This window comes from Petaurus breviceps, unplaced genomic scaffold (genome assembly GCF_028583685.1).
Source record: "Petaurus breviceps papuanus isolate PSGF00001 unplaced genomic scaffold, PetGlider_PUasm1.0 47, whole genome shotgun sequence".
NCBI classification, from domain to species: domain Eukaryota; kingdom Metazoa; phylum Chordata; class Mammalia; order Diprotodontia; family Petauridae; genus Petaurus; species Petaurus breviceps.
The window spans coordinates 11,707,682-11,723,102 of NW_027186349.1; the positions used below are offsets into that span (position 1 = coordinate 11,707,682).

General features: G+C 35.9%; 1 protein-coding gene across 3 annotated transcripts in view; it reads right to left on the reverse strand.

The window, feature by feature from the left end:
- OTULIN (OTU deubiquitinase with linear linkage specificity) overlaps nucleotides 1-15,421 on the reverse strand; it is a 55,904-nt gene that overhangs the window by 20,342 nt on the left and 20,141 nt on the right. For 2 of the 3 annotated variants that reach the window (XM_069101420.1, XM_069101418.1), the window contains exons 2-4: nucleotides 14,608-14,684; nucleotides 11,131-11,225; nucleotides 8,202-8,345 (exon numbers count right to left, since the gene is read on the reverse strand). In XM_069101420.1, coding sequence (XP_068957521.1) covers nucleotides 8,202-8,345; nucleotides 11,131-11,225; nucleotides 14,608-14,674 — 306 coding nt within the window. In that variant the 5' untranslated portion in view covers nucleotides 14,675-14,684. The remainder of the gene's footprint in view (nucleotides 1-8,201; nucleotides 8,346-11,130; nucleotides 11,226-14,607; nucleotides 14,685-15,421) is intronic. The other variant, XM_069101419.1, reaches the window with a different exon arrangement.

Genomic DNA, 15,421 nt, shown 5'->3' on the forward strand with positions numbered 1-15,421 from the left:
TTTGGATTAGATGCAGCATTTAAATTGCTGATAAAGCATTTAAATTAAAATAAATGACACATGCCCAAGCAAGGATCAAATGGAACCTACCCAAAATACAAACCTGGCTTACATAACATCAAGTTTAAAATGAACATTCTCTTTACTCTCCATCAAAGAAAATGTCAGAGTTCATCAGCTACCTTCTTTACCTTAATTCCAAAAACGTTCTAAAGTACATCTTAGTAACTTCCAAATGTTATATTTTAATTCTGAACATGCTGAATCTTTCACAGTCTGAAGATGATCTGCTGTGAAGGTTAACTTCAAAATCTCAAATTATCAGGCAACTATGCAGAAGACAATTATGAAAAGTTAAGAGAAATTTGACAATGTGTGTATAAACTGATAAAAAATGAAATTAAAAAGAGAGACAATTATGATAACAATGCAAATGAAAAGACTACCAAAAAAAAAAAGAAGGAAAAAGCCATAAAGTTCCTGGAGAAGAGATAACAAAACATACTTCTCTTTCCTCATACCAGACAAATGAGGGACTATTAAGGCAGAATATTTTTACTTTGTCACACATTTTGTGCACTGAGCTTATTTTTTTCTTTGTCATAAGAAAGGGGCAATCAGAAGACAAGCAGGATATGATTGTCATATAAAGACATAAAAAATATTTTTCAGTTGAGAGGCAAATGTGAAAAGTCAAGCAACAAGGTAAAATCATTCTGACTATGAGGACTAAGAACTTAATTGTACCATTTTAAGTTCACAAGACTTAGTTAACACTAGTTATGTGCATGCAATAGAGATAGAAAGAAATTTCAATTATTACTGCCACAAAGTGAGACAACATAATTCAATACTCTTAAGAGAACCTGGTACTAATACTCTCAACTAAGAAAAGCAAATATTTTACAACTGCCTCCATGCTGAAAACATAAAAAAAAATTACACATACATTTTGGTTCCCAAAGTCATAAATTACTACTTAGTTCTGTAGTATTCAATGATGTTATTACTTTAAATTCATGACAATATAAAAAATTTCTGTTCAACTTAAGTTGAACCTTCTGATGCAGTGTCTCAAGGCACCAACATGTGAGAACAGATGCTACCAACTGCTTAATTTTGCATGCTATGTTATTTGGAATTCTAGTCTATTATGTTTGTATCACTGGGTGTTGATTCACAATACACTAAAGTAATGGAATAGATTTGCATTGAAGACAAATTAAAAAAAAAGAAATAAGAAAATGAAAACAACCATTTTTTAAAATTTGGAATGAATAAGAAAAGTTTCATAGGACTAAAGAAGGACAAAAATGTTGTCACAATCTTCAAAAATGGAAAGAGTGGAGTCTGTAAACTATAAGCCAGTAAATTTGGCTCCCATTCTGGTAAAATTCTAGAGCATGCAGTCAAAGGGATGATGACGCAAAGAACTAGAAAAGGATGTGGTGATCACACAGAGCCAGCATAGCTTCACCAAGAAAACAATGCCAGGGGAATGACACAAATATAGTTTAGCTAGATTTGAACAAAGCATTTGAAAGTCTCTAATGATATTTCTGGGGAAAAGAAAAAAATGTGGACTAGATTAACAGTACAATTAGGTTAATCTGGAACTAACTGAATGACTGGACCCAAAAAGAGTTATTACTATGCCAAGGTCAATACAGAAAGAATTCTCTAGTCTTCTATACCCAGAATCTGTGGGGTGGGATAATGCTATTTAGTATTTATCATCAGAAACTTAGTTAATGGTATAACGACATACTTATTAAATGTGTATACAACAAAGCTATGAGGATTATGCTGGAAGGCATAAATTAAAAAAAAAAAAAGCCTAACCAGATAGAATGTTAGACCAAATCCAAAGAGATGATATTTAACAGGTACAAATGTAAAACATTAAGCATATCAAAAAAAAAAAAAAATGAACTTCACAAGTTAGGGAGGACATGGATAGATTATAGCTCTTTAAAAATATATTAAAGGGTTTTAGTGGAATTCAAGCTCAATGAGTCAGTAGTTTGATATGACACTACAAAAGCTACTGCTATTTTAGGCTGCATTACATGATGAGCAATGTTCAGAAGCAAAGTGATAGAACCACTGTACGTACCCTACTCACACCATGGTTATTGGTTTGTTCTGAACTCCATATTATAAGGAAGGAGAATGATGAGCTGGTGAACATCAGAGGAGAGAATGATCAGAATAGTGCAAAGTGACACAAAACATTACATATGAGGATCAGCTGAAGAAACCTGGGGTGTTTGGCGTTTAAAGGAAACTTAAGGAAGACATAATAAATTTAAGTATCTGAACAGTCAGTACGTGGAAGTGGATTTATCCTGGGTCCAGAGGGTAGAACTAGCAAAGAAGCAAACTACCTCCTTGGAGCTCCATGGGTGACACTTCATCTCCCATTCTTCTACCTTTGTAACAGCTACTGCTCATGTCGGGAATGTACTCACTCTTCACTTCCACTAATTTCCTTCAAAGCTCAGCTTGGATACCGACCTCATCTCCAACCCCTAGTTGCTAATGCCTTCCTCTGAAGTTATTCTGTGTATGTGTCTCACAAATACTTAATAAATGTTTATTTTTGCATTTGCTTAATGAGAAACTTGATACATAGCAGCATCATTCCAAGTGGATGTAAGTCTTGTGAACACTCAGACCATTCACTGGCCTCTACTGGAATACTAATTCCTGAGCACATTTGAGTCTTTAGCTTTTTTCTGGAAACCCTAGACCAAGTAAGTAATGCATGAACACCATGGCTAGACAGGTAAACTAGCTATGAAAAAGCTTGTTCAGGCTGTGAAAACTTTTACAATGTTCATCAAGCTTGCATGTGACTCTAAAGGAAACAGAGAGGCACTGGAGTTCATTGAGCAGAGTAGTAATGTGGTCAGACAAGTGGACATCACTTGGGCTGCTGCATGGATAAACAGACAGAAGAAAATTAGGGCAGAGAGTACAATCAAAAGACCAATGTAACTGAAGGCCAGGCAAGAGGCAATAAGGACTTGAACTAAGATACAGGCCATGTGAGTGAATAATTTTATTTAGAGAGCACTTTAATATTTGTAAAGGATATGAAAACAAGAGTGGAAGTGGATTTGAGAAGACTCCACAACCAACAGCATACAGGAAGAGGGAAAGTAAGACATTAAGAATTATTCTGAGGTTTTGAACCTGAGTGACTGGGAAGACAGTGGTATCCTCAAAAGAAATAGGGAAGTTCAGAAAAGAGGTAGATTTTGGGGAAAAGATCATGAGTTCTACTTTGGATATGTTGAGTTTGAGATGCATATGTAGTACCTACAAACAATGAAGACTGATCTGTTATAATCATCAATATTTAAGATGTACTGCCAACAGAAAAGAGAGAAAAGCATACATTTTTTTTCAGAACTACAATGGCTTCAACATTTGGTATGTTATGTTACATTAAATATTTCCATCCTTTTTTTCCCTTAAAAAAAAAAAGAAAGCACACACCAATCCAATACTAGATCAGTTCTTGCTGTCTCCCTTCACCTTCTCCTCTGACCATGGGCCATGCCAGAAACTATCCGCTTTTGCTACTTATATTCTCAGCACTTAGCATAGTGCTTGACATATACTAAGCACTAAATAAGCGTTTTTCCATTCATTCAAAAATGTATAGTTATTCCCAGATGGCAAAAATTTACCTTTTGAAGGGATATTATTCCTATACAATTAAAGAGATTAATAATAGAATGAGATTTTCAAAGCAACATATTGTGATTTCTATACCATATATAAGACTTGTAACTCACTCTCACAAACTTTTTTAAACAAATGTTCCTTTTAAACCACATATGTAAATAGGACAACTGCAAATTACCCTAAAATATTAACTACATTGGGTTTGAGTAAATGTAAAGTAATAAAAATAATTTACATAGTGTTTTAAAATATGCAAAGTACTTTAAAGATTACTATCTGACTTGGGTCTTCTTTACCAATCCTGTAACTTAAATGCTATAAGTATTATCGACCTCATTTTGTAGATAAGCAAACTGAGGACCAAATAAGTTAAGTGACTTGCTCAACAAGGCACGATTTAAACTCAGGTCTTCCTGACATCAAGGCCACCATCCTCTTCATTTACACTGTGCGGTCTGTGATGTGAGAATGGATAATACAAAAAAAAAAATGCAATGTTAGTGGTTATATGCTACAGAATCTAAACACTCTTAATGAAAATAAGCAAAACAGCACACAATCCCTTGTCTTCCTAAAACCAGGTGTCAACCTGAATGACCAGCTCCTTCAATCCCAGCCTATTCCATTCTGCCAAACCTTACTCCTCATAGTCCCAACAAGCCTCCCCACTAGAATCTGGCTGGTTCAGGGACTTGTTAGGGAACATATTCTCTAGAGGAAGAGGATTCAGTAAAGGATAGAACTGGTTAAGGGGTGAGAAATTTGAGATGGAATGAGAGGCTGACTGGTGACTAGAAAGTGTTACAAAAGATTAAGTAAATAAAACTATTTGTAAGCTACTGTTTTCATTTTTTTTCCATACAATTTTGCTTTGATTACATTCTGTGGCAAACTTGTTTTCTGAAGCATCTAAAAAAAAATTTAAAGAAAATATCCATAAGCCACACCATATCATTGTTAGTGCCTCCATGAGGCAGGAAAATTAGAACAGAATGACACATCTTTCAGTCAACTCAAGAGGTAGAAAAGGATGGTATGATTTCTTTAACCATCATTTAGCATAAAGTTTAAAAATTCTAGAGAAGAACAAACCTACAGGAAGGTACTATAATGTTCGTTATCTTTCCTGATGCTCAATGAAGGGGTTAAGATACTAATAACATTAATCTACCAACTAATTAGATAGTTTTCTAGGAGTCTTAATGAGATTTTTTGAGTCAATATATCCACATCAGGAGAATGAGCAGGACAATGAAAAAAATTTTCATTATATTTAAGTTAAGGCAGTGCCTATGCGTGGTTCCCCCAAAGTATTAGTGTGGTTTTAAGCCATTGTAACTTAAAACCGCACTAAGACTTTTCGAATACCTTGGATATACGGATATGCTTCAAATTCTTGCACCACAAATACTCCAAACTTTTCAACTCTTGTCACAAAATTAATGTAACCTCCTCTGGAGCTATACAAAAGAACAGGTGTTGGACCAGATGACCAGTGAAATACCTCCTAACCCTAGAATACTATGATTATTCTAATAAATCTTTTTTTAACATATATTATAGACTTTACATTTGTCCCAATTAAATTATATCTTCTTATTTTCTGGCCTAATATTCCAACCTGTTAATACTTCTATTATTCACTATATCCCTCCCTAAAGAAGAAAGGGAAAGGAAACAAGAATTTGTTAAGTGCCTGCAAGGCACTGTGTTAAATGCTTTACAAAAATTGTCTTAACTGATCCTCATAACAACCCTGGGACATAGGTGCTAATTTTACAGAAAAGGATCACACGGGCTTAGCAATGTCTATCCATTAAACTATCTAATTGCCTCAAAGAGGAAGTTAAAGATGAAAAGAGAAATTCCATTTAAAGTAACTACAGAACATAAAAAATTATCTGGGACTATATAAATACAACTACAAAATACCTTTTTAACATAAAGACATCTAAATAACTGAAGAAATATTCATTAGTCATGGATAGGATGAGCCAATAAAATAAAAATTCCATTATTACCTAAATTAAATTACTTCTTCATGCCAATCCAAACTACCTAAGAAATACTTTATTGAGACAGAAATTTTTTTAAAAAAATCAACTAGAGAAACAAAAAGTCAAGAGTCTCAAGAGAAATAATGAAAAAAAAAAAACTAGGAAAGAAAGGAGGTCTAGCACAACCAGATCTCAAAGTATACAAGAAAGGAGTAATCATTCGAACAAATTTGGTACTAAATAAGAACAAAGAAGTCATTCAGTGGAACAGATATACAGAAGCAAATGACTTCATTACTCTAGTATTTGATAAACCCAAAGATTCCAGTGACTGAAGTTAGGAACTCATGTGTTGACAAAAATTGTTGGGAAATCTGGGACACAATCTGGCAGAAAACTCCATATGGGTACATAACTTGGACATAAAGGATGAAATAAAAAAATAAATTAGAAGAGCAAGGAAGAGATTCCTTTAAGATTCTTGAATAGGAAAAAGAATTCATGACCCAACAAAAAGTAAAATGGATAATTTTGATTACACAGAATTAAAAAGTATTTAGCACAAACAACCAATGTAGCTAAAATTAAAAGAGAAAAAGGAGAATGGGAAAAAGTCTTTTCACCAAGTTTCTTTGATAAAGGTCTCATTTTTAAGATTTATAGGGAACTGATTCAAATTGATTAAGAATAAGAACTATCTCCTCAATTGATAAACAGTCAAGGAATATCAACAGGTAGTTTTCAGAGTAAGAAAGCCAAGCTATCTTGTATTCTTAAACCATTATCTGGTACTCTAAATCAGTAATAATTAGAGAAATGCAAATTAGAAAAACCTTTCAGTACTATCTCATACCTATTAAGTTCAAATCTGGCCTCAGACATTTATTAGCTATGTGATCCTGAGTAAGTCACTTAGTTGTTTGCCTCAGTTTCCTCATCTGCAAAATGAGCTGGAGAAGGAAATGGCAAACCATTCCAGTATCTTTGCCAAGAAAACCCCAAATGGGGTCATAAAGAATCAGACATGACTGAATGTAATGGAAATGCAAATTTGGAAGATCTTCCCTGCCCCTAGGCTAAAGTGCACCTGAAGCCTGGGGAGGGAGGCTTGTTTTTCAGTAGATACTTCTTGATTGGCCAGTGGGTCAAAAAGGTTGTTACATTCTCTGAGCCAGGAGAAGGCTATATAAGCCCTGATGTGTAGCTTTGTTTTGGGACTCACTTTGAGAAGTGTTCTGTGATTTGATCTGAATTCTGGGAAGCCATTGTTGAGAGTCCCCCGGCTTTGAAAAACCCAGATGTGGAAACCCAGATGTTGACTGGGTATGGATGTAATAGTTGGACAGTTTGGAAATCTGTCTACTTGATCTGTTTCTGTCTTGATAATTCTACCTGTATGATTTGAAGTTCGGGGTGCTGACCTTTTTCCCCTGAACAAGGTAAATGATATATATCTGACTGATTAAAGTAAGCTTGTTAACCCATTTTGAGTTGCTTTCCTTTATCAAAGCAGATCCAAGAACCTGTATTGGCAGACACCCTGGAGATGCTGGGGTGCTTGCCGCTACACTGAAACAACTGAACAACAACTTTTACCCATCAGGCTGGCTATGGTAACAGAAATGGAAAATAACAAAGGCTGGAGGGGTTGTGGGAAAACAGGCATTTTAATGCATTGCCATGGAGCTGTGAACTTGGTAGAGCCTTCTGGAAAGTAATTTGGAACTATGTCCAACAAGTTATTAAACTGTGCATCTATCATCTTGACCTAGCAATACTGCTACTAAGACAATACACCTAAGATTCATCAAAGAGGAAAGGATTCATATGCACAAAAATTTTTACAGCAACTCTTATTTATGGTGGCAAAAAAATTGGAAATTATGGGGGTGCCCACCAATTGGGGAATGGATAAGCAAATTATGGTCTATGAAGATAATGGAATACTATTGTGCTTTAAGAAATAGCAAAAGGGATGGTTTTAGGAAAATCTGGTAAGATCTGATAAACCAAGGCAGAGAAGGGAGCAGAAGCAGAATAATTTATACAATAAAAACAAACAAGTTTTAAAGACTTAAGAAGGCTGATCATTGTGTTCAATGACCAACCAGGATTCTAGAAGACTCATGATAAAACAGGCTACCCAATTCCTGATGGGGAGTTGACAGACTCAAGATTGCAGACTGAAACATATATACATTTTTTTTCTGAACATGGCCAATCCAGGAATTTGTTTTGTTTGACTATAAATATTTATGTAGGGCTTTCTTTTTCTTTCTTTCTCAGTGGGGTCTTCTCAGTGGGGTCAAAGGGAGGAGGGAAAGAAGAAAGATTCTGGTTAATTGAAAAAAATGTTTTGATTTAAAAATAAACATGAGACACTCCAGAAGAAAAAGATAATATTCTGAAAAGAAGCATCTTAAAATATTTAATCTTTTAAAGTATTTCAATTTTTAGATATGTAACATTTCTAAGTATGTAAGTTTTAAGAGCAAATCTGAAACATACCAGCATTATATCCTGATTCTTGAGCCAGACAGGAAGATCAGTTGATTGGCTCATTGCCTGGAACAAGGTTGCCCTGAGAGCACAGTAATTATCACCTCGGACTCTCCTTATAGAGGTAAATTTCTGAGAAACTTCTTCATAGCCCTGTGTGAAATTGTCAAAGAAACCAATACAGCCATTACTAAGTTCAGGTGGCTTAGAAAGTTTTATTCATAAAGGAAAAATTCATCCCAAGTCTCAAAACTCACAGATGTTCTTTATATAACCAAATCTCCTCCTCAAAAAGAAGGGGGAAAAGGAGGGGACATTTGGTCTAATTCTCCCTACAGAGAATTCAAATGATTTTATCAAAAAACTAAAATGTAATTTTTCCTCAATTCAATAAATGTTTAAGCACTTCTCATGGTAAAAAGAACTGGGTAGGTGTTGGGGAGAAACAATCCCTTTTGAAGCTTACAGTCTAAAAGAAATAATACTGACAACTACAATATGCACTATTATAGGATAACTATTAAGAAGTTTTCAAAACAAAAGTCAATGTATGTCAGGGCAGAGGAGGAGGGATTTTTGTTACCAGCATTAGGTGAGGGGATACAGGACAGAATTCATGATACAGTAACATGATAAAGTATACGGGATAAGCAGTGCTTTACCAGGCAAAGAGAACTGAGCTTCCTACTGGAAAACATGGTTTTCAATGTCTGATCAAAGAAAGCACACAAATTCACCTATAGAAATCCGCTTTTTCAAGAACGAAATTCAAGGGTTAATTTATTGCATAATAAAGAAAACTGGGGAGTAAGGTAGAGAAAGTTTTCAACCATGGTTTGTGAAAGACAAAGACCCATGTCCAAATGAACATTTTGGACATCAAGCAGCCAGATGAAAAAGAAATGGCATCTGACTAGGAGTCAGGAGACCCAAGTTCTAATCCAGGATTCACTAAGAAAAATCGGGGTAGCTTTGGGCAAGTCACCTTTCTAGACTTCATTTTCCTCCTCTGTGAGGTAAAGGTGGACGAACAGATGTTTGCTATTCTCTGGCCCTCTCCAGAGTCAGAGAGACATGACATCAAACCAGAAATCAGCAAAGCTATTTCTTCAGGGAGTTAAAATAATATGGACCAGATATCTCCTTTCTGATTATCTAAATTCATGCAGAGCTAGGCATCAGAAAATCTTTTTAAATGGCCATTTATAAGTCTATCAAGTTGCCTTTCTCAAATATCAGTTTCTCAATTGCATCTCTGGCAGATCACAGTTTGCACAGGACTCTACTCTCTAACAAGTCCCTATGGTGCAGAAATTTATGCTATCGATAAAACTTGGAGTCATGTGCTTTAAATATGCAGGTGTGCAGTAAGAAAAAAAATTTCTCCATCTGCCCTGAAAGTTTAAGAGTTAGAGTTGTATTCTTGCCCAGAGGGAAAAACCAATTCACTTTAGCTAAGTGTGGGCAGCAGGGGTACCTGCAGACAAAGCCAAAATTTTCCCTCATCAAAAAGGGCTCTAAATCTTCTCAAGCACATATGTATGTATATTTGGATAAATTCCCAGAGTTCTAACATGGAAGAAACTATTTTAGCCAGAAAAAAAAAATGTTGGAGCAGATGTTAGCAACTGATTGTCATATCTGGAAGGGACTTTCATATGGCCCATGCAGAATGTCCAATTTTAAAAAGAATAGCATCCTGCTGAATTAGTTCCAAAATATATTCTGCCCCCAAATCAAGCAGCTAAATGTACTGTCCTGTCAAAAAGAGTCATTTAGAACTCCACTTGGATGGTGAAAGAAACCTGCCAAACAGGACTAGTTTTGTTTTCATGTAAGTGATGCTGAACCGTATCTTCTTGACAGTGACAAGGGAAAAATTGCCAAAAGTTTCTCAAGACAAATAGTAATTTGTGGCCAGCAGTCAATGGCTCATCTAATGATGAGATATGGAACAGTCCTACAATATGGCACCCAACCAGAAAACAAGCTCCTCTGAGGGCTTGTATAGAGTACAGAACATAGTATATGTTCTATATTATTTTTGTATACAGCACAGGACCTACTACTGGGCACACAGAAAATGCCCAACCAATATTTAATCAATCAGAAATGAAGAGGCACAACCCATCAAAACAGTACCAGGATACAAGGACTACCTGCCCATACCCTACAATTCCAGGTAACCTGAGGACTGTCCTACCTAAGAGGTAAGCCCCATATAAATGGCAATCATAAGAGATCTACTTTTAGGCTTGAGCCACTACTTCTCTTTTCGGAGTAACTATCCTCCAAAAGAACACAGGAGGATCTGAGCTTCCCCTGATCCTCATTCCTAATTACTCTAAGGAAGGACCTGGGGTATCTAGTTCAGTCCATGTACCACAGGGCTCTTAATAATGATCCTTGAGGAGAAAAGCAAGTGCCTTATGCCTGGGATTTCCTGGGTTTGTAGGACCTGTAAGTGGTCCACTCAAAGCTTCCATAACCTTCTCAAGGTCCAGTAATATAAACCGGAAGCTGCCAAGTCCCTTAATTATAATAGCAGGATGTCCTTCTCTTACTAAGTCCTTAACTGTGGAGAAAAGCAGTGTCCTCAGACTGGTCTAACCTAAACCTAAAGTGGGAAATCAATCTTTCAATAAAATACTAATTAATTTAAAAATTAGTAGCAGTCTGATGAGTTGGTACCAACCATATATTCAGAATGCACCTAGGACCAAATTCCTTTTATATACATATATCCTTGGACTCTGTTTCCTCACCCATAAACTTAAGTCAACAATATTCTCAGAAATAACCTAATAATGATTTATATTAAAGAATTTCTGAAAACAAAAGAGTTACATGACTATCAATGAAAGCATGCACTAAAGCCCACACACAACAGCATATGCATGTATACATGCATGAACACATGCTTAGTTTTTAATCACACCTTTTTCATCCGTTTTGCCATTTGGGTATTTCCTCTCCACTCTTTTTTGCAATAGTCCATAATGTCCATTTCAGGGGCCACACTTAACTTGGGTTCTGTTAAGGAACGAATACAAAACAATCATAAGTAAGAAAAAATAAAATGTAGCAATCTCATAACAAAGGCAACGATGTACTCTTTCAATAAAATGAAGCTATTCTTATCCAGGGAGAAAGGTATGGCCGTAACAATGAAGTAAAGAAGGGAAAATCTTTCATTAATATTTCTTGTATCCATTTCATAAAATAATGGATTTCTAAATAGCATCATAAGATTAAAGCTATTAATAAAATTCTTAAAACTGCTTTCTAGAAAAGATGGACTCCAGATCTGGCAGTGATATAGTAAAGGATATTCCAAGTCTTTAACCTATTAAAGTTATAAGACTTTAGGAACACCCTGTGTACATATACGGAAAACTAGGGGGGCACAGTGGGTAGAGTACCAGGCCTACAGTCAGGAAAACTCATCTTCCTGAGTTCAAATCTGGCCTCAGAAACTTAACTAGCTGTGTGACCCTGGGCAAGTCACTTAACCCTGATCATCTAAGTTTCTTCATCTGTAAAATGAGCTGAAGAAGGAAATGGCAAACCACTCCAGTATCTTTGCCAAGAAAACTCCAAACGGGGTCACAAAAGAGTCAAACATGACTGAAAAGAACTTAAAACAATGCACATATCAGTAGTACTTCCTTGCTTTATATTCACACTGAAGCTGCTGATGGCTCCCAGAAGCAGTGCCTGCATAGCCCCCTAACACTATCTCTGTGTACTTGAAGCCAGTGAGTAGGACATGAACCATCTCATCCCATCCAGCAGAAGCCTATTCCAGTGACCACAGAACAGGTAGTGGTTTGAGGTCCCATGGTTGAGGGAACAAGTCTGGATCCATGTTTTAGAGATTAAGATTGGACCCATGGAAGAATTTATGACCAAACAAGAGATAGAGAGCATTACAAAACGCAAAATGAATAAGTTTGATTACATTAAATGGAAAAGGTTTTTGTACAAACAAAGCCAATGTAACCAAGATCAGGAGGGAAGCAGAAAATTGGGAAAGGGTTTTTACAATCAGTGTCTCTGAAAAGGGCCTCATTTCTAAAATATACAGAGAACTGAGTCAAATATATAAGAATACAAGTCATTCCCCAATTGATAAATGGTCAAAGGATATGAACAGGCAGTTTTCAGAGAAAGAAATTAAAGCTATCTATAGTCATATAAAAAAATGCTCTAAATCACTATTGGTTAGAGAAATGCAAATCAAAACAACTCTGAGGTACCATATCTCACCAGTCAGATTGGCTAAGATGACAAAACAGGAAAATGATAAATGCTGGAGAGGATGTGGAAAAATTGGAACACTCATGCATTGTTGGTGGAGTTGTGAACTGATCCAATCCTTCTGGAGAGCAACCTGGAACTATGCCCAAAGGGTTATAAAAAATGTCCATACTCTTTGACCCAGCAATACCACTTCTAGGGCTGTATCCCAAAGAGATTATAAAAATGGGAAAAGGGCCCACATGTACAAAAATTTTTAGCAGCTCTTTTTGTGGTGACAAAGAATTGAAAATCAAGGGAATGCCCATCAATTCAGGAATGGCTAAACAAGCTGTAGTATATGAATGTAATAGAATACTATACTGTGCTATAAGAAATGAAGAGCAGACAGACTTCATAATAACCAGGAAAGACTTACATAAACTGATGTTGGGTGAGAGGAACAGAAACAGGAGAACATTGCACACAATTACAGATATCTGTGTTACAGATTATTTTTTTTATTTTTAGTTTTTATTGTTTTTGCTTTTTGGATGGCAATTGGGGTTAAGTGACTTGCCCAAAGTCACATGGCTAGTGTGTCAAATGTCTGAGACCAGATTTGAACTCAGGTCCTCCTGACTCCAGGGCTGGTGCTCTATTCAATGTGCCACCTAGCTGCCCCATAAAGATTCTGGTATGGCTTTCTGTTGCCTTCTGCACTGGGTTAAGGCAAACAGAGGTTAAGTGACTTGTCCAGGGTCACTCAACTAATAAGTGTCTGAGGCTGGATTTGAACCCAGTTCTTCCTGACTCCAAGGCCAGAATTTTGTCTACTGAGCCATCTACCTGCTTTAGTGTTACAGATTATTACAGAGATAATCTGTAACAATTACAGATAACAATTACAGTTATCTGTGATGACTGACTTTGATAGACTAGGCTCATCTCAGCAAAGCAAGGTTATAAAACAATTTACAAGGGACTCATGATAGAAAAGGCTATCCATATCTGGAGAAAGATTTATGGAACCTGAATGCAGATTGAAGCAAACTATTTGCTCTCTTTTTTGTTTTGTTCCTTCTTTCTCTATGTTCATTCCATTGGTTATAATCCTTCTTTATTACTTGACTAATGTTTAATGTGAAGGTATTTGTACAATCTATATCAGATTGCATGCTGCCATGATGAGGAGGGGGGAGGAGAGGGAGGAGAAAATCTAGAACTCAAAAGCCTGTGGATCTGAATGTTGTAAACTAAAAGTAAATAGACAAATTTAAAATTAAAAAAAAAAAAGTATTGGACCATGGTTTAAATAAAATCATGGGACAATGAATGATAGATTCATACAATTCATGCACAAAAGACTTCTTTCTTGGAAATTCCTCAAATTTTTAAAATGAAAAGTGTATATAAATAAATGGACTTGGCCAGTGTCACTCAAATGAAATATATATTTAAAACAATGTACTCCTCTGCTACTGAGAGATCAAATAAAATACATAATTGAGACAAAGTTGCTTTCAATTGATGATAAATGATGTGAATTAAGGAATTTCGAAAATTTACTTGCACCCAAATTAAACTTTCTTATGGAAGCACTCTTTGCCCTGACGCCCTTCAATTGCTCAAACTAATTCTAATTTTACAATAATAAATGTAAGATTAAAAAAGTTGTGTGTTATGACTGTTTAGGAGATAGTAAATGGCAGAATGAATAAACTGTTTGATCTGAATTCAGGAAAATCTGGCTTCAAACATAACCTCAGACAACTATGAGCTTTGTGATCCAGGGAAAGTCACGACTTCTCTCAGCCTCAGTTTCCTTATCTTAAAATGGGGAGAATAACAGACCTACTCCACCCCCCCAAGTTGCTGTGGAGACAAAATGAGAAAATATTTGTGAAGCATTGTGTAAACCTTAAAGCACTGTGAAAATGCTCGCTATTGTTGTTCATTCACTCAGGCAATAAACATTTATTGAGCATCAATTATGTGCCAGGCACTGAGCTAAGTGCTAGGGATACAAAGGGAAAAAAAAGTTCCTGCCCTCAAGGAGCTCACAATCTAATGAAAATTTATACATATATAGAAGAACTTTGTGAAACTGGATGTGAATTCTATAATTTGTCCTGTAAATATGAAGTGCTATATATAAATAAAACCTCAAACGTACCTGATAACCCTCTTTCACGTACCAGTAATTCTTTCTCCTTTTCTATTTCATCTTCAGCACGATACATGTCCTCCTCCCTGAAAGAACACCAAATAAGACATTTCAAGCACTTTTCCTTTTATGTCAAATATACTCGTATTCACTTTTTTTTAAAAATGCATTAAAAATTTTCTAGTTCTTATATTTTATTTTAAGTGATAATGCTGAAGGCATTTAGAGTATAAGTGTCATCCAGAACATTCTCTGCTATAGCAGACGACACTTGTATTCTAATACTACCTCATAATCTGTGTTGGCACCTTACCCCATGTTCAACAGACAACAGTAAACTTCTTGAGGGCAATATTGTTTTTCAGCTGTTTTCAGTGATGTTTCAGTGTTTGTGACCCCACGTGGGGTTTTCTTGGCAAAGATACTGGAGTGGTTTTCCATTTCCTTCTCCAGCTCATTTTACAGATGAGGAAACCAAGGTAAACAGGGTTAAGGGATTTGTCCAGGGTCTCATAGCTAGTTAAGTGTCTGAAGCCAGATTTGAACTCAGAGAACTACGTCTTCCTGAATCCAGGCCTAGCACTCTGTACCACCTTTCTGCCCATAAGGGTAGTATTTACATATTATTAAAACTATACATCAAACTGTGCATACCCTTTGATCCAGCAGTAACACTACTAGGTCTATATCCTAAAGAGACCATAAAAAAAACAGGAAAGGACCCACGTGTACAAAAATATTTATAGCAGTTCTTCTTGTGGTGGCAAAGAATTGGAAATTGAGGGGGTGCCCATCAATTTGGGAATGGCTGAACAAGTTGTGA